Genomic DNA, 20000 nt, shown 5'->3' on the forward strand with positions numbered 1-20000 from the left:
GTTATGTAATTTTAATTTGAATAATGGAGTCTATGTATGACTCTAAACTGGATAAGGCAATGTCTGGAGTTGATAGAGCATGCATTAACTTCTTCAAGGCTGTCTTCCCAGAGCTCGTCTGAAATTGAAGTCCCCAGCTCATTTTCCCATGCCAACTTAATAGCTGATGTAGTAGGTATAGGTTTGCCACTTGAAATGATTCATAAAGATGTGACAGCCTCACGTCTGGTTATACAGTATATTAAGAAGGACATACTCAACATGTCTAACATAAAACCTTGGTGTACTCAACATGTCCGGGTTCACAATGGGGCTCTATGGGCTGGCAGGTAGACTAATAACTCTGAGATTGTACAAATGGTTCCATTTAGCGATGCACGATATAATCGGAATCGGCCATATTGGCCATAATAATCGCATTATTTAATCGGTTTCACCAGTAAAAAATATTGAAAAATGTAAAAATTCAGTTCAATATATATGGAACTTCCAATTGAACATGCACAATAAAGTATCATCTTTTACACCTGTGAAGGAAGTATAGGGAAGTCCCAAGTTCTTTCCCAAATGTGTTATGCATAGAGAACATTATTACATAGAGCCCAGTATTACATAGAGACAGTATGGATCAAAGGGCCCCTGATTTACCCACGCATAACATAATCAAGAACGACACCTGAGAGAGAGAGAGAGACACAGAGAGACAGAGAGAGGGCTGTGATGTTGGGTGGGGGAGGCCAACAAAGAGTGTCCTGTCTGGGATCAGCCAGTGGTGTGTGTGTGTGTGTGTGTGTGTGTGTGTGTGTGTGTGTGTGTGTGTGTGTGTGTGTGTGTGTGTGTGTGTGTGTGAGAGCGTGTGTGCGTGCGCAGGGAGGGGGTCTGCTGTCGCCTGAGGTTATTTTTTTATAATCAATTAACAAGCAGGTCAGTCATTCAGTCAGTCAATCAACAAACCAGTTAATCAATCAATCTTGTATAAACATGTGTGCATGTGCATGTGCATGTGCATGTGCGTGTGCATGTGCGTGTGCGTGTGCGTGTGCGTGCGTGCGTTACCTGTTGGTGCGTGTGTGGGGTGACCAGTCCAGGGGAGTAGGGGTGGTACGGTGTGTGTGTGTGTGTGTGTGTGTGTGTGTGTGTGTGTGTGTGTGTGTGTCCATTGTACCAAGACATCAGAGACACATACTTCCCACAGATTACAACCACACACGGAGATTTTGAAAACATGACCAATGACAAAAAACTCCCATATCTGCTGCATGGGCGAAGTACAACAATGTACAAACACAGCAGCAAGATTTGTGAGTTGCTGTGATAGGAGAAGGATATCAAATGGAACACAACCACCCTAAAGACTAATCATTGTGTATATTCCTGCACTATACCTGCATCGAGTGATCTTGGTACATAGAAGTTGATCTATTGAAGATTCTGACCTTCAAAGTACATAATTTTTGTTTTGATTGTATTGTTGTATTGTTCTTTCTGCTTTGGCAATGTAAACGTATATGTTTTCTCATGCCAATAAAGCCCTTTGAATTTAATTGAATTGAATTGTGTGTGTGTGTGTGTGTGTGTGTGTGTGTGTGTGTGTGTGTGTGTGTGAGTGTGAGTGTGTGTGTGTGTGTGTGTGTGTGTGTGTGTGTCTGTGTGTGTGTCTGTGTGTGTGTGTGTGTTACCTGTGTTGGTGTGTGTGTGGGGAGGCGGAGGAGGGCGTGACCAGTCCGGGGGAGTAGGGGTGGTACGGTGTGTGTGTGTGTGTGTGTGTGTGTGTGTGTGTGTGTTACCTGTGTTGGTGTGTGTGTGGGGAGGCGGAGGAGGGCGTGACCAGTCCGGGGGAGTAGGGGTGGTACGGGGTCTTCTTCAGAGCCTGGATGAGGTTGTGTCTGTACTCTGGATCTATGGACCACAGCGAGCCTTTACCTATGCTCTGATGAGGGGAGAGAGACATAGGGACACAGAGAGAGAGAGAGAGAGAGAGATGTTAAAGACGTAGCGAGATGAAGAATACATTTTTAACACACTTTTAGAGCCACTTTTTAGATGCCAAAACTTTTGGAAAATAACAATCTTTGTGTATTTTTATATCAAAAGCCCAGAGGACGGCTGCCCGTTGACAAATATCTGCACAGGAACAGGAAACACCCACAACCCATCAGTGCTGTGTGTGTGTCTGCGGGGAGTGCGCATCGGCCTCCCTGATTGGCCAACCCAACCAAAACGATACAATACAATGAATAGAGCACGCACATCCACTAACTAAACGTATTAAAGGTTCCAAATGGACCATAACGGGTCCATTTGGTTCCATTTGTACACTCTCAGAGTTAAATTAACATTGATTTTACAATATAAATTGGGAGTCCCAGAGATAGAAATGCCATTAAATGGGGGTCCGTAGACTAATGCATGTCAAACTGGGGGTCCTTGAAATTAAACGGGTTGAGAATCACTGCTAGAACCGTGAAAATCTTCTCTTATGGGGGTCCCTGGCATACCATTTCAAATGGGGGTCCGTGGGGCCAATTAGTGTCAATTCAGGGGGTCCACTGCCTTACATCATAGTGGACAACAAGGAACCTTAAAAACATGTTTAAGCTTTGGAGCTTATTCCAGTGTGCGGAACCTTATTTTCTTCTCTATTATTTACCTCGGCCCGGCACACGTGGCGTTTAGTTTATTTAGATGTGCGTGCTGTATTGTATCTTTCTTTTAGCGTGTGTAATGTACCAGAGCTGTGGTCGCGGGGGAAGAGGAAGCCAGTGACACTGTGACGTGTGTGTGTGTGTGTGTGTGTGTGTGTGTGTGTGTGTGTGTGCAGATAACAATGGACTAGATATGGGATAACATCAGTCTAGCACAGCGGGCGGGCAGTGTATCCCTGACTTTCATCGTTCCCCGATTTGCATACATGGCAACCCGAGTACCAGATCACCTCCTTAGATCTCTGATCTGTCTCCTGTCAAATGTCCATGTCAGGAGGATGGAGGGAGGGGAGGGTGTGTGTGTGTGTGTGTGGACAGAGAGGGTTGTTGTTTGTAATATCTGTGATTGTGCTTTGGCAACACTTGCAAAACGTCATGCCAATAAAGCCTGTTGAATTGAATTGAATTGAATTGAGAGAGGGAGAGAGGGAGAGAGAGGGGGGGGTGGGTGGGTAGAGAGAGAGAGAGAGAGAGAGAGAGAGAGAGAGAGAGAGAGAGATCAAAAATGTAAATGGCTGTTATCTGTAAACCACTCATCTCCATATTCTTTGTCTTTGTCTGAAAATAAGTGGTTTTCAACCTCAAGGTCCATTATTTATTCTGCCCTGTTCTGAGCTATGCACCGCCATCTGATGGCATTCAGCCTCTCAGACCCAGAAGACTTGGAATATTTTGTTATCGTTGGATAAGAAGATGTTGTCCACAATTCCATGCTGTATTGATGCGGAGCCATACACAGATAACAGGCACACATTGATCAAAATAACAACTCTTCTGCATTCTCCAATTGTGTTGACTTCTTGTGAATTAGGTAATGCTCACACAAGTGTTTAACAATAATGCAACTCTTGAGAGCGTCAAAATGACCAAATCCATTTGGTTTCATTTGACGCTCTCAAGAGTTAAAGATCGATAAGGGTCCATTTGGTTACCGACTCTCCATCATTTAGCTGGTCGATCCACCTTGAACAAAGGACCTGACTGGTGGTCCCCGGTATAGTGTTGACACTTTTGCTTAGGTAAAACATTGTAGTACTTTTCCCACCACGGATAAAATGTACTAAACTCCTCAGTGACAACATCTCTGATATGAACCACATGTGTTGTTGTGTTGTGTGACAGGACGCAGGTATAGAGGCATGAAAAGAGGAGAGAGAGAGAGTGGGAGAGAGTGTGTATGTGTGTCTGTCTGTCTGTGTGTGTGTGTGTGTGTGTGTGTGTGTGTGTGTGTGTGTGTGTGTGTGTGTGTGTGTGTGTGTGTGTGTGTGTGTGTGTGTGTGTGTGTGTGTGTGTGTGTGTTTCTGTGTGCGTGTCTGTGTGTGCGTGCGTGCGTGCGTACGTGCAAGAGCAAGAGCGAGAGAGAGAGAGAGATTCCAGTAGTGGGGAATGCTGTTTCCCACGTGCTCCAACGGTCGTCCCTGTCACTGTTATATCATCTGTGAGCCTATCGAGGCGTTTCTAGCGAGCATAACGAGCTCCTCTCTTTTGGACGCGTTCCATTGGACGGCCGGCATGCTATCGTCTATTTTTAGTGTCTTTTAATTTTTCTCCCAATTTCTTTTTTTTTGCCGTTCCATTAATGCCAATGCCGCACACGGAGTCACCAGCTGCTCCTCTTCTCGTGATTACCACAAGGGTGGGGGGGGGGGGGGGGGGATGCAATGCTGACGTGTGCGGAGGAAGGAACATGCTATCAGCGGTGGGAAAAAAAGTACTACATTTCTTTAAGTAAAAGTATCATTTAGGGATTTCCTGTTACAATTTTTTTGTTTCCCATCCGATCCTGATACCACAATTTATGTGTTAGCCGATACCGAATACAGATACCAGTGTCGTGATGTCGTGTTGTGTTTATAGCTATCTAGCTATATATATATCTCCTGTTGTGTTTATAGACAAATGTGCACTTGCCATTTGGTCAACTCGAAAGCAAACTCCACATGATGCCCCAACATGTTATTTACCTGCCATAGTGTCAACCTCTTACCCCTGTGTCGTATCGGTGGTTAGACTGGCATATTCACCGATAACGATATGACCCGATATGACAAATAAGGGCCGATACCGCTACAGTATCGGGACATCTCTAGTATCAATATAGAAATACTACAGTATATAGAAATATACTCTGTTACAAGTAAAAAGTCTGGAATTCAAAATCTAAGTAAAAGTACAAAAGCATATTGGCGTCAAAATGTGCTTACCAAAAGTAAATGTATACCCATTGTGCAGAATGTGCCATTTCAAGTTTTCAAATGTATAAAAATCGTGTGAGCTTGTAGATCTGCTATTTTCAAATGGCCGAAATGAATTCACAGCTGAAGTCGTTAATGCATATCTTGTAGTAATAACAAATCGGCATGGGCCGCGGATGAGTGGTACAGGGCAGGCACTTAGGCCGGTATTCCAGCTTGACGGCGTGTCGCGGGTTCGAGTCCCGAGCCTTCCCACCCATCTCTCTCCCCCTTTCCTGTCTAATTACTGTACCCTATTAATAAACGCAAAAAACAATATCTACAAAGTAACTATAGGCCTAACTAAAGTTGTCAAATAAATGCAGTGGAGTGAAATTACAACAATGTGGGCCCGAGAAAAGTACAAATACCTCAAGATTGTACTGTAAGACAAGTACAGTACACTTTTTCCAAGTGCTCAAAGCACTTTACAATGCTTCATTCATTCATACATTGGGAGGTGAAGCGGCGAACAGTCGACGCCTGCAGCGTCCTCACTTCCCACATTCACACACCAAATGGTGGCGAGCTCAAGCCTCACACCGACCACCTCATTGGAGGCAATGTAGGGTTCAGTGCCTTGCCCAAGGGCACTTCAACATGTGGACAGGACAGGAGGAGCCGGGATTCGAACCGCCGCCCCAGGGATCATTGGACGACCTGCTCTCCCTCCTGACCCACAGCCGTATTTCCACTACTGCATGCTATGATATCCCTCCCCCGTTTCTGCTCCCTATGCTGACCAGGGAGGGAGGGCACCCTGACCGCGTCCGCCCCTGGTTATCCCGGGGTATAGTCCCCCCCCCCCACGCCACGCGTTCCCTTGCCAGACACCTTCCCAGCATCCTGCTGCACCAAAAGGAAAAACTAAACATCGGTTAATTAGTTCTCAAAGTTTTTCGTGGACCCCAGAATTGATATAAGTAAAGTAAGTAGCCTTGCCGAGCCATGAGGCCCATAGGGCAGGAGCCTCTCTCCTGTTTCTGTAGCGTGAGGCAGCTTGATGTACAAGTACACCCCCTGGACATGACGCTAGTATGTCGCAGGGACTTACCCCCAATCCAACCCTTGATGTGTGTGTCAAGCAGGGAGGCATTGGGTCCCATTTTTTCCCAGTCTTTGGTATGACCCGGCCGGGGATCGAACCCCGACCTTCCAGTCTCAGGGCGGACACTCTAACCACAAGGCCACTGAGCTGGAATTGATATGGTATCTGAAAATGTTTTGTGCCAGGGAACCCCAAGAAGAGAAGATTTGTGTTAAAGCACTTGATAATTTTCAAGGATGTTAAAAAAAAATGGATGTACGTACAAGCTGAGCATGTGAGCTATTTTATACATTGGCTATCTTTGAATAGCCAATATATAAAATATGGATAAAGGTAATGCTGTATTGACATATTTTGCTGGTGACCCCTTGGAACACCCTCAAGGACCCCTGAGGGTCCCCGGACCCTCAGTTTGAGGACCAACACTTTGGGACATTGGAGTAATAAAGTCACATGAACAATTGCATTTCAAATACAAATTTCACAAAACTCCTCAGTTTTGCCGTTAGTCATTCTCTCCACCATCCGACGATGCATGAACAACATTATAATCCATGATTTCAGAGGAGGGGTTGATGGAAATCATTTGTGATTTTAGATTAGAGCATTGCCCATTTCATCACGCAGTGGAGTATATCTTCAATACGAATGGCTGCCGCTTCGATGCGACACGTCGGGTTAACGAATGAGGCTTATTGAAAACAGCTGAGAAACCAACCGGCGCATTTAACCACAAGGAAAAGAAGAGCAAATAAAGTGACAAACGACAAATATCCATGCATGCATCCGTCTCTGTCTTATAGAAATCTGTGTCAGCGTGTGTCTGTTGGAGGTTTTAATAACTCAATAACTCAGTAGACAGTGGGAGGCGGGGATCAGCGATCAAATTATAGATCTACAAGCTCACAACGAGCCGCCACCTGGTCTCTAAACTACCTCCCCCTGGTCAGCCTGATGGAGGGGAAAGGAACTGGTCAGAATAACGTGTTCCTTCCACACACTCCCATGTCCGGCCGGGGAAACTCACCCCCCCCCCCCCCCTGTCAGGTGAGAAGAAGCAGCTTGGACTCCTCATGCATAGAAAGAAGCATGAGGTCAGTCCGCAGTGTAGCGCCCTGCAGGATTACATTAGATAATTCACACTGGGTGAAAAATAATGGGTTGGAAAATCGTGGGATAAAAATTATATATATAAAAAAAAGTAGCAGATCTACAAGCTCGAAACGTGACGTGGCGCGCTTTGAGCTTGTAGATCTGTTGCTTTTGATGCTGTCGAGTTTCAAAGTGGCAGTTTTTTGTCATGCAAGGTTTCCAGCTGCCCGACAGAGCCGCCTGACATCTGTCTATTTGTCCATCTAGTTCTACACGACAGAGCCCACCGGGCTTTGCAAGTACCAACACTGTCTGTCTGTATATTCATAATGGCCGTTGTGTGCCACCCGGCCCTGCCCTGCCTCTGCAGTGGTGATTCGTCTATAACGGTGAATAAATACAGCTCAGCTCGCTGTGTACGTCGTCTGGCCGTGGACAAAACAAAGGAATGACACAAAGTACACACACACTCTTTACTATCCCAGACATCTCTGTCCGCACTGTCTGGAGTCTAACATTAATATGTCTGTCCTCTCCTCCACGGACCATATGTTTTAGATGTGTGTGTGTGTGTGTGTGTGTGTGTGTGTGTGTGTGTGTGTGTGTGTGTGTGTGTGTGTGCGTGCTATATGTATGCCTGCCCTCAGTTCCCTGCGGAGTGTGATATTACCCAGCGTGCACTGCACCCGGGGGCGCTTCTATAACTGCCAGCAACGCCTCTCCTGGAGAGCACAATATTACACACAGTCACACACACACACACACACACACACACACACAGTCACACACACACACACACATACACACACACACACACACACACACACACACTGTACCCCCACGGAGGTGACCCCCGCTGGGTCAAATTTCCCTCTTGCCCCCCTCCAAGCCCAACAGTCCATTTTTGTATTTCTGCGCGCGCATGTGTGTGTGTGTGTGTGTGTGTGTGTGTGTGTGTGTGTGTATACGTGTGTGTGTGTGTGTGTGTGTGTGAGAGAACGCCCTGCCGCGTGCCCGCCTGCCATCCGATTAAATCAATGCTCTCTACAGAAGCGCTGCTGTCTGCCGGCCTCCCGCCAATCGCCAAACGGCGCCCGCCAATCGGAAACGCTCCCTCTCTCTAATCGCACCCCCAGCCCCCCCCCCCCCCCCCCCCCCCAAACATCCCCCCCCCTCCACCACTCCCCCCGGTCGATATAGGCCAATCACGGGAAGGGACTCACAGGAAGGTTCTGTCACCTGGGTTCTAGCTGTCGCCATGGAAACTAACAGGACAACAGGCTGTGGTGCCTGGCGGGGGGGGGGGGGGGCACAGTTGAAACTGGAACACATTAAAACTAGAAGTACAGAAAGGTCTCCACCAGGCGGTCAACCTGTTCACGTCTATATGAAAATAGCAGATCTACAAGCTTGCAGATCTGCTATTTTCAGCATGCAACCGAGCGTAAAAGTCAGCCATTACATTACAAAGGCATCATGAATCTGCACGACCAAAATGATCAGGTTCTGCTTCTGAACCTTTTCTGAAAAGACCATTGATATTAAATATGGATGATGATAGTTAAATAGAATCGTTCAAATCCAAAAAGGTACATTATGCAGTTGAGCCCCAGGGTGTTTTAATACTTTCTAATATGGCCCACCTTTGAAAAAAGTTTGGACAACCCTGATTTAAGCCCTTTCTTGGCACTTTGCTCAATGCTAACGTTGACTATATTGTTTTCTCCTACACATACTGTAGATCCACAGGCCTTCAGGCTCCATGTCATGATCTACTCTACAGTATTGATACTTTCACTTTGAGTACTTTTCCCCACCACTGAGCGTACGGTATACCTAGAGCAGTACAGTCAGGTTCTGGAGCAGTGCTGTCACTCTCATTCTATACGTGGCGACATCACAATGTGCCACCGTGCATCAGAGTTACGTCTGTCTGTCTGTCTGTTGCTGCTGTGCGCTGCTGTGCGCCTGTTCCTCCCAGCGCTGTGTCTTCATGTTCTGTCACCTTACACATTAGTACAGTACAGACACATTAGGACAGACGCTGTGTCTTCATGTTCTGTCACCTTACAGATTAGTACAGTACAGACACATTAGGACAGACGCTGTGTCTTCATGTTCTGTCACCTTTACACATTAGTACAGTTATCAAACTCAAAACAATGTCGCTTCCCGTCGCGTTCTCTCGTGGAACTGCAACTTTGTATGCTTTTGTAGCATGATCAAGAAAAGTGTAGATTTACGGAAAAATCAACAATGGAAGTTAGAATAATGGAGATAAGTGGTTCTTGCTCGGACAACCGGTCTGTAGGTGGCGCTCAGGGAGAGTTGTACAGTGTGTCACAGTGTTGTGCACACATAGACATCAAAGGGGGCTTCAGGCCCTGCCCTTTTACACATCTGTAAAACAACTGCCCTTTCCACACCACGGATGCAGCATTTACTAATGGTGAAGGACATGTCTCCTGAATTTTAACACAGCATTTTGCGTTGAACTATATATATTTTAATCCATGTCATACACACTGTTACTAATGTACACACATGTTACCAACAATACCCTGTATGAGGGATTACCAAGGGTGAGCCAGAAAATAGCAGCCAGAAGAATGAGACTAGCAGGACACTGCCAAAGGCATCAAGAACTGCCAGCCAGCAAACTGGTGCTCTGGGAACCAACACACGGACATCGATCACGAGGTCGTCCCACGCTAACATACGTGGATGTACTCAAGAGTGCAAAGTACCAACGAACTGGCCAGATGTATGGAGAACCGGGATGACTGGAAAGGATGACGGAGGGCTCGTCTGAGGACGACCTAGAGAGAGAGAGAGAGTACACACTGCATCTCCACTAGCTAAAAGAGTGCTGGGGTTGCGCGGCCAAAAATAGCTGATCTACAAGCTCTGATCTGTGAGCTTGTAGATCTGCTATGTTTGTCCAAAAGTGCCTTACGGGACTGACTCTCTGACACTCTCTTTACGTCCCTGGCCTGGTGGTCTATATTCATGTACAGAAACACTCTCTTTACGTCCCTGGCCTGGTGGTCTATATTCATGTACAGAAACACTCTCTTTACGTCCCTGGCCTGGTGGTCTATATTCATGTACAGAAACACGTTGCCGTTAACATTTCGTTCAGGCATTTGGTGCCACTGTTGATTTTGCACAGAAATACATGGTAGTAAAAACACATACAGTAGAAGCTATATGTCACTGTGACACATCCCCACATGTCTCCTAATCAACACAAACATGTCTTCAGTAACACATTCAGAAGAGAGGAGGGGGAAACATCCTGAATGGAAACAGTCCATCAGTCACACATACAGTACTGTACAGTACAGTACGTGAATCTGATCGCCAAGTTTGGTGAATGTATGGATGGGCATTGCTGCTCTGGATCTGGTCATAAATAAATGCTCCTCACATCTTCTATAACGTTTGGCCAACTCTGAAACAAGAAATTTGGCCCAAATTAAATCCATCCTTTGTGGGATTTCATCAACCCAATGTGGCTTGCGGAAAAAGCATCAAAAGTCCTTGACATGAAAACGTTTGAGAACCACTGACATAAAAACACATTGATTTAGAAGACATTTATGCAGAGTCTGGTCTCAGATCTACTTTGTTTTGCATTGGATTCATCCACCCCGGGGCGACGGCCCTGACCGGGGGAAACGGCAGCCTTGGGAGATTCAAGCGTCTGATTGCAGACAGACAGCAAACCTGATGCTCTGGATGGCCAGCTATTTGTGTCTCTCTCTCTCTTGTCTTTATTGCTTCCTTTCCGCCATTCCTTTGACCCTGATCTGATAGCTTTTCTCGTGGGAAGAAGAGCGGAGATTTGACCGCCCTTCTGCACGGCATGCTAAGCCTCAGGGTGCGCTGGCGTTGCTGTGTAAATATGGCTGCTGTGATTGTGCAATGCAAAGCATCAATGATACTAATGAAGGCTCTGTTTCATTCTGATAACAGAGAGGTCAGGGTGCTGATATTGTGTACGTTTGGCTCACTTGAAACACTGGGCTACACCAGTGGGTCTCAAAGCGTGGTCCAGGCACCCTCATGGTTCCTGGAGGGGGTTCCAAATGGCCCCTTACGGGTGTGTAACTCTGACCCATACGGGTCCATTTCTGGTTCTAATTTTACACTCACAGGTTCTTAAAACTAAAAGGTTTGAGAACCACTGTACTACACTAAATGGAACAGAGCCTTCATTAGCATCATTGGTAACACCTGTGAAGGAAAAATGTAAAAACCACCTGACTAAAACACCTATAGGTGCCCACGACAGAGACAGATTCACAGCAACACGAACCGCAATAAATAATAAATGAACCCAATATTTCAAACCATGATATTATCGATCTACGTAAATGCCACAATTCAGAAACCATTCAGGCACAAGCCATTCTCTGTCTTTCTGCACGTTCAAACGCTCGTGGACGAGCCAAAGTGTATATAAAAATGTAACCAAATGTAGAACTTATATGACAGTCACAATTACTATTACTAGATTACTCGTTATAGCACCACGGCAGAAAAAAAGAAGAGGAAATAAAAATTAAAAAAAGTATTTTGCATCACAGTACTTTCTACTACGTTGAAATGTTGCGCAATAACACAGTGCCATGGAGTTTTATATTAACTGTAGATCGTGCAAGTGCAGTCACGGTGAGGGAAGCAGCAATCGTCTTTCGCATAATACTTAGCAATATTTGTGCAAAAATGTGAAGTCATTTCAGCTGTGAGACATGAGAACAAATCTGTCTCGAACTCCATCCATCCATGGCCATGATCGTCTTGGATTAGTGTAGCTGGATGTGTGCTGACATGCGAGTTATTAACACTCACCGATCTTTTTACCATTTCATTTTCTCAGCGTTCTAACGGGAGGCATGTGTCAGTGTTTTCTCTTGGTATGGAGAGAGGTTAACGGGAGGCATGTGTCGGTGTTTCTCTTGGTACAGAGAGCGGTTAACGGGAGGCATGTGTCGGTGTTTCTCTTGGTACAGAGAGCGGTTAACGGGAGGCATGTGTCGGTGTTTCTCTTGGTATGGAGAGCGGTTAACGGGAGGCATGTGTCGGTGTTTCTCTTGGTACAGAGAGCGGTTAACGGGAGGCATGTGTCGGTGTTTCTCTTGGTACAGAGAGCGGTTAACGGGAGGCATGTGTCGGTGTTTTCTCTTGGTATGGAGAGCGGTTAACGGGAGGCATGTGTCGGTGTTTCTCTTGGTATGGAGAGCGGTTAACGGGAGGCATGTGTCGGTGTTTCTCTTGGTACAGAGAGCGGTTAACGGGAGGCATGTGTCGGTGTTTCTCTTGGTACAGAGAGCGGTTAACGGGAGGCATGTGTCGGTGTTTTCTCTTGGTATGGAGAGCGGTTAACGGGAGGCATGTGTCGGTGTTTAGACTAGCCATTGGTTAGACATGGGTTAAGGTTAGGTTTAGGTGTGCAGCCCTGTGGGAGGTTAGGTTTAGGGTGAGGGTTTGAGATAGGTTGTAGTTGTAGGACTAATGACTGGTCTAACCAATGACCAGTCTAAACCAAAAACTGTCTAAACTAAGTACTGCACCCATGTGTCTGTGTTTCTCTTGGTATGGAGAGCGGTTAACGGGAGGCATGTGTCGGTGTTTCTCTTGGTATGGAGAGCGGTTAACGGGAGGCATGTGTCGGTGTTTCTCTTGGTATGGAGAGCGGTTAACGGGAGGCATGTGTCTGTGTTTCTCTTGGTATGGAGAGCGGTTAACGGGAGGCATGTGTCGGTGTTTCTCTTGGTATGGAGAGCGGTTAACGGGAGGCATGTGTCGGTGTTTCTCTTGGTATGGAGAGCGGTTAACGGGAGGCATGTGTCGGTGTTTCTCTTGGTATGGAGAGAGGTTAACGGGAGGCATGTGTCGGTGTTTTCTCTTGGTATGGAGAGCGGTTAACGGGAGGCATGTGTCGGTGTTTCTCTTGGTATGGAGAGAGGTTAACGGGAGGCATGTGTCGGTGTTTCTCTTGGTACAGAGAGCGGTTAACGGGAGGCATGTGTCGGTGTTTCTCTTGGTATGGAGAGCGGTTAACGGGAGGCATGTGTCGGTGTTTCTCTTGGTATGGAGAGAGGTTAACGGGAGGCATGTGTCGGTGTTTCTCTTGGTATGGAGAGCGGTTAACGGGAGGCATGTGTCGGTGTTTCTCTTGGTATGGAGAGAGGTTAACGGGAGGCATGTGTCGGTGTTTCTCTTGGTATGGAGAGCGGTTAACGGGAGGCATGTGTCGGTGTTTCTCTTGGTATGGAGAGCGGTTAACGGGAGGCATGTGTCGGTGTTTCTCTTGGTATGGAGAGAGGTTAACGGGAGGCATGTGTCGGTGTTTCTCTTGGTATGGAGAGCGGTTAACGGGAGGCATGTGTCGGTGTTTCTCTTGGTATGGAGAGAGGTTAACGGGAGGCATGTGTCGGTGTTTTCTCTTGGTATGGAGAGCGGTTAACGGGAGGCATGTGTCGGTGTTTCTCTTGGTATGGAGAGAGGTTAACGGGAGGCATGTGTCGGTGTTTCTCTTGGTATGGAGAGAGGTTAACGGGAGGCATGTGTCGGTGTTTTCTCTTGGTATGGAGAGCGGTTAACGGGAGGCATGTGTCGGTGTTTCTCTTGGTATGGAGAGAGGTTAACGGGAGGCATGTGTCGGTGTTTCTCTTGGTACAGAGAGCGGTTAACGGGAGGCATGTGTCGGTGTTTCTCTTGGTACAGAGAGCGGTTAACGGGAGGCATGTGTCGGTGTTTCTCTTGGTATGGAGAGCGGTTAACGGGAGGCATGTGTCGGTGTTTCTCTTGGTACAGAGAGTGGTTAACGGGAGGCATGTGTCGGTGTTTCTCTTGGTACAGAGAGTGGTTAACGGGAGGCATGTGTCGGTGTTTCTCTTGGTATGGAGAGCGGTTAACGGGAGGCATGTGTCTGTGTTTCTCTTGGTATGGAGAGCGGTTAACGGGAGGCATGTGTCGGTGTTTCTCTTGGTATGGAGAGCGGTTAAGGGGAGGCATGTGTCGGTGTTTCTCTTGGTATGGAGAGCGGTTAACGGGAGGCATGTGTCGGTGTTTCTCTTGGTATGGAGAGCGGTTAACGGGAGGCATGTGTCGGTGTTTCTCTTGGTATGGAGAGCGGTTAACGGGAGGCATGTGTCGGTGTTTCTCTTGGTATGGAGAGCGGTTAACGGGAGGCATGTGTCGGTGTTTCTCTTGGTATGGAGAGCGGTTAACGGGAGGCATGTGTCGGTGTTTCTCTTGGTATGGAGAGCGATGAGCTGCAGATAACGCCATGTGTGCCAGGAACATTTTTTAACTGACTTTATACAAGCTGTGTGCAGAGTTATTAATAGCCGTTTGTAGACTTAAGAGACTGAGGGAGCAGCAGGACCCCATGATGTCTGTCTGTCTGTCTGTCTGTCTGTCTGTCCACACAACCTCCACCGTTTCACAATGAGCGACTATGGAGAACACATACATATACAGTAAACACACACATCACACGCACGAACCCACACATGCACGCACAAACGCATGTGTGCGTGCATGCGCACACAGAATGTGTGTATAAATGTAATGCTCATGGGAAAAGGGCTCACACTGACATGCATGCACAAACATGCATGCATGCGCATACACACGCAGTGCATTCACTCACACCTGCACTCAAACCGTGCACACGTTCTGCACACGCACGCACACAGGCACGCACAGCTGCACAAATATTGTACACAGGTACAGTACACACAACACGTGAATGAAAAACAAAGAACGGATGAACACAGAAAGAAAGGCACGGTAAAAGACAGGAGAGAGAGAGAGAGAGAGAAAGAGAGAGATCAAAAGACAGAGGGGTGAAACCAGAACAACACAGAGAGCGACAGACGGGGAGAAAACTGAGAAAACTGAGAAAACAGAGAGGCAGGCCGAGAGACACAGAGGTAAAGAGGGAAAAAGTGAGACACAGAGAGAGAGAGAGAGAGAGAGAGGGAGGGAGTTGGGTGTGTGTGTGTGTGTGTGTGTGTGTGTGTGTGTGTGTGTGTGTGTGTGTGTGTGTGTGTGTGCGTGTGCGTGCTGTGCGTGCGTGTGTTTTGCCAACATCTGTTTCCTGTGTTATATAAGCTGAGGAGGAGGCCGGCCTCTCTGGGAAACAGGAGATATTAAAGAGTCCTGGTGGCTGTGACCGATATACACTTCATACACTATATACAGTATACCACTACTACCTTACACTGTTGTTTTAAAGGGTCCTGGTGGCTGTGACCGATACACACTTCATACACGATGCCTATACTACCTTACACTGTTGTTTTAAAGGGTCCTGGTGGCTGTGACCGATACACACTTCATACACGATACCTATACTACCTTACACTGTTGTTTTAAAGAGTCCTGGTGGCTGTGACCGATGCACACTTCATACACCATACCTATACTACCTTACACTGTTGTTTTAAAGAGTCCTGGTGGCTGTGACCGATACACACTTCATACACGATACCTATACTACCTTACACTGTTGTTTTAAAGGGTCCTGGTGGCTGTGACCGATACACACTTCATACACGATACCTATACTACCTTACACTGTTGTTTTAAAGAGTCCTGGTGGCTGTGACCGATACACACTTCATACACCATACCTATACTACCTTACACTGTTGTTTTAAAGAGTCCTGGTGGCTGTGACCGATGCACACTTCATACACCATACCTATACTACCTTACACTGTTGTTTTAAAGGGTCCTGGTGGCTGTGACCGATGCACACTTCATACACAATACCTATACTACCTTACACTGTTGTTTTAAAGGGTCCTGGTGGCTGTGACCGATGCACACTTCATACACGATACCTATACTACCTTACACTGTTGTTTTAAAGAGTCCTGGTGGCTGTGACCGATACACACTTCATACACCATACCTATACTACCTTACACTGTTGTTTTAAAGAGTCCTGGTGGCTGTGACCGATACACACTTCATACACCATACCTATACTACCTTACACTGTTGTTTTAAAGAGTCCTGGTGGCTGTGACCGATACACACTTCATACACGATGCCTATACTACCTTACACTGTTGTTTTTGGCAGCACATTTCTATTTTAGTCTAGTCAAAGTCTTTGGAATGAAACTTTTATTCACATTTTAGTCACCTGGAATGTTTTAGTGTTAGTGTTTAGTGTTAGTCTATAGTTTTAGTCGACCTATAACATAAAATTCAACTTTTTCCATTTCTTTTGTGTTTTTTGGGGGCTCCCATAAGTGTTTTCTATCCCCACAAATAACCAATTTTGAACAATCAGGCTTTCATATCATATCAGGTGCTTTAATGGAAATTGCTCTCAAGAACAGCTCAACTGATTTTGTCCTCATCTGCATATCAGCACCCCCACCACCACCTCAGGGCATTGTGGCGCTGCGGCCAAAACTGCTTTCAAAGTCCAGAAAGAAATGACAAGGCCTGGTTATATCAGAGTGGTGAATGAGGCTCAAACCATTAGAAATAACTTTGAGGGACATACAGTATACGAATAGGATATTAAATATTAAAAGCAGTTTTAAAATGCATGTTATTTGCGCTTTAAGATTTTAGTCGACTAAATAATAACAATACACAGTCATACCAATCACAATAATCTCATTTTGGAGGGGATTTAGTGCAAAAAGTATAATGTGCATTCTATTATGAATTTGTTTCGTCTGGCTTGACCGACTGCTGCTGCTGCTGCTGCAGACACTAGACTCAACTACCTTACTGTATGTGACCCACTTTATACAGTATACCACTGACCTTATGGCTGACCTTATGTGGCTGACCCTAACGCTGCAAGTAAACATTATGTTATGCTACTGTATGCAGTGTTGATTTGCTGCCAAAAACAACACTGACTGGACCTAAACATCATACTACACTATAGTACTACTGCACATTACTAGCACAATTTACAATGACATTTTTGTCATTAAGCAGACGCTCTTAATCCAGAGCGCTTTACAGTAAGCGAGGACAACACGAAATACATCAAAATAAATAGTTATCAAGCTAAGAACCTAACATCCGTCTATTCTAACAGCAGAATATCTGTACAATAGAACTATGAGTATACAGAGTGCTATGTCTATATTATGTCTAAGTTACGTAAGTCGAGCCTTTGCATACGCCTCTAAGGTCGTCGAGGCTAGGGCAGGAAGTGCTACGGGCAAAGATGGATTCTGAAGAGGTGGGTGTTTAGACTAGGGGAGTGAGTCTGCAGTTCTGACTGCAATGGGAAGTTCATTCCATCGTTTTGGAGCCAGAAGGGAAGAAGAGTCTGGGACGTGTGGAGCGTTGTCACGGCTGTTTTAGTCAATGTTCACCACCATCAATGCAGTGAGGGCTTTAAGCAACTAGTCCACTATTCAACTAGTCGACTAGTAAATCCACTAGTCCATCTTACAATGCACTATAGAGTGACACTCCACACAACAAATCACACATCAAACACAGATGTTGGCTTTGCAAACTTTTGAGGTCATTGCATTTACTTGCACTAAATTCCATATATTGTACTCTAGCCTTACACTAACATTAGCCGCAGACAAAGCTGATTAAACTCATATAACCCAACCTTGACCCTTACATCCTAATATTAACAATCTGATGTCTGAAATTCTCAGAACATGACGATACACACACACGATACATGCTCACACGAACACATGCACCCACACACGCACACAGACACTCTTCACTGATGAGGAGGAGGTCCATTCTCAAACGAATCCCTTGTAACTGCCACCCCCCCCCCCTCCCCCTCCCCCCCTGCCGTGCCATTATCAGTGATATCAGCTCCTACTCCGGCACTAATACCGCACCAATTACGTACGTATTTAATTACCGCTAACCGGCACGCGTCGACATAAAACATGACTTTAACCATCATGCGGGGCCACCGCGAGCACGGAGAGTCAATGGCGTACTGTCAACGCTGGCGGGATTAAACAAGACATAATATGATAATGGACACCCTGCTTCCAGATGGATCTACTGGTGAAAGACGCAGCCTATTCAACTACCACTAATTCTAATGTAGAGGCACGCAGAAACACGCCCTGCATCCCAGTAAGAGGCTTAGTCGCCCCGTGCCTTTTGCTTTTTTTTTTCACGTACCGGGAATTCCTCTTAATGTATGGCACTTAGTCCTAGCCGAGGCATTTTAATCTGAAGTCTCTCGACCTACTCTACCATGACAGCATATACGGTTCAGCGTACAGACGGACAGACAGACGGCTCTCTGTCTCTGGTAGTGCGTTAACGGTTTTCAATTAGCTTTTTTTCTTTCTCATTAAAAACCTTAAAACAATGTTCTACAACAGGGTTTTTTGGGGCCACGAGGACCGAGTCCTGGCTGAGACAGAGATGAAGCATGCATGGACACCCACTAGAATTCAATCGTATCAGTGATTAAACATTTCATCAGGGCGCTGTGAGGCGTGTTGTGAGCTGATAGATCCTCTATTTCCCCCCCAGATAAAGATTGGATACCCGTATGTTCACCCCAGAATAGGGATAAAATGGTACATTTATATAGCGCCTTTATCCAAGGCGCTTTACATAGATTGTGCATCAAATTCACTCACATTCACACACACATTCATACACCGATGGCGTCGGAAACCATGCAAGGCACCAACCAGCACATCAGGAGCAATTAGGGGTTCAGTGTCTTGCTCAAGGACACTTCGACACTAACTCTGGGAGAGCCCGGGTTCGAACTGGCAACCTTGCGGTTCCCATCCGGCCACTCTACCCCTGAGCCACCGCCTGCTAGGGTTCATGTTATTTATAATAATAATAATAATATCATACTATTCACAATAATCTCATTTTGGGGGATTTAGGGCAAAAAGTACTGTTTAATGTGCATTCTATTGTGGATTTGTTTGGTCTGGCTTGACTGACTGACTGACTGACTGCTGTGCATGCTGCAGACACTAGACTCAAACCACCTTGTTAGAAGAGCAAATAAAACGTCGGAAAATAATTTTGATTAAACAAAAATGCCCCAAAACCTATAAAATACTAGGTCGAGTTTTATCTAGGCCTATAAATCCTATTAAGGAGGATAAATAAATGAAAATTAGTTTTTGGTGCACTCTAACTTATTATGGTTTAAAGTATTATTCTCCTCTGTGTGTTCCTGAGAGCTGAAAGGGGGGCCGGCACCCTGCAAATAGGAACTGTCAATCAAGCTGCCACACTCAGTAACCCGACACAGTGTTCACATAATAATGTGAGTACTTTTTGCTTTTGGTAGATTTACTCAAGTCACATTTTGAAAACACATTTTTCAAAAATAGCAGATCTACAAGCTCTATGAGCTTGTAGATCTGCTATTTTTCAACAGCTAAAGTATAACATAATGCTTCAAACACCAAAAGGGGTTCCCGTCCAGAATTGGTAGTTGGTTGGTCCGCCACTGAAATACTGTATATAGTTCAATAGTATAGCGTGCCATGTCTGCTTATTATAAGCAAATTTGTCCTTGTTTTTCTGTAAAATCAGCCTGTAAATATTGGTAAGTTTGCGGGTTGCGTATTTTGGTGCCCGTTTCCAAAATACAGTTCCTTATTTGGGCTTGTAGATCTGCTATTTTTGAAAAATCGTGAAAATGTGGCGCAAATCTTTGAATATAATATATATTTTCAGATGGGGGTCAGCGGCGGAGGTCCTTGGCAGACATGAAAAGGTTTGAGCACCGCTGACATAGAAACCAGAAAACTGCCTGCATTTAGAAGGCATTTGTAGAATCGTCCTCACGTCCAAATGGGTTAAAATGTGCAGTTCCAGGTGTGATCGTTTCCCAGCCTGAAACAAACACTGTATATTTATCCCATTACACCTCATGGCTATATGGTACAGT

General features: G+C 45.7%; 1 protein-coding gene across 1 annotated transcript in view; it reads right to left on the reverse strand.

Moving 5' to 3' along the window:
* Positions 1 to 20000, reverse strand: part of ches1 (checkpoint suppressor 1) — a 101531-nt gene that overhangs the window by 22875 nt on the left and 58656 nt on the right. The window contains exon 4 of the mRNA XM_080791491.1: positions 1796 to 1930. Within this exon, the coding sequence (XP_080647617.1) occupies positions 1796 to 1930 (135 nt within the window). The remainder of the gene's footprint in view (positions 1 to 1795; positions 1931 to 20000) is intronic.

This window comes from Protomyctophum bolini, assembly GCF_963924005.1.
Source record: "Protomyctophum bolini genome assembly, chromosome: 19".
NCBI classification, from domain to species: Eukaryota; Metazoa; Chordata; class Actinopteri; order Myctophiformes; family Myctophidae; genus Protomyctophum; species Protomyctophum bolini.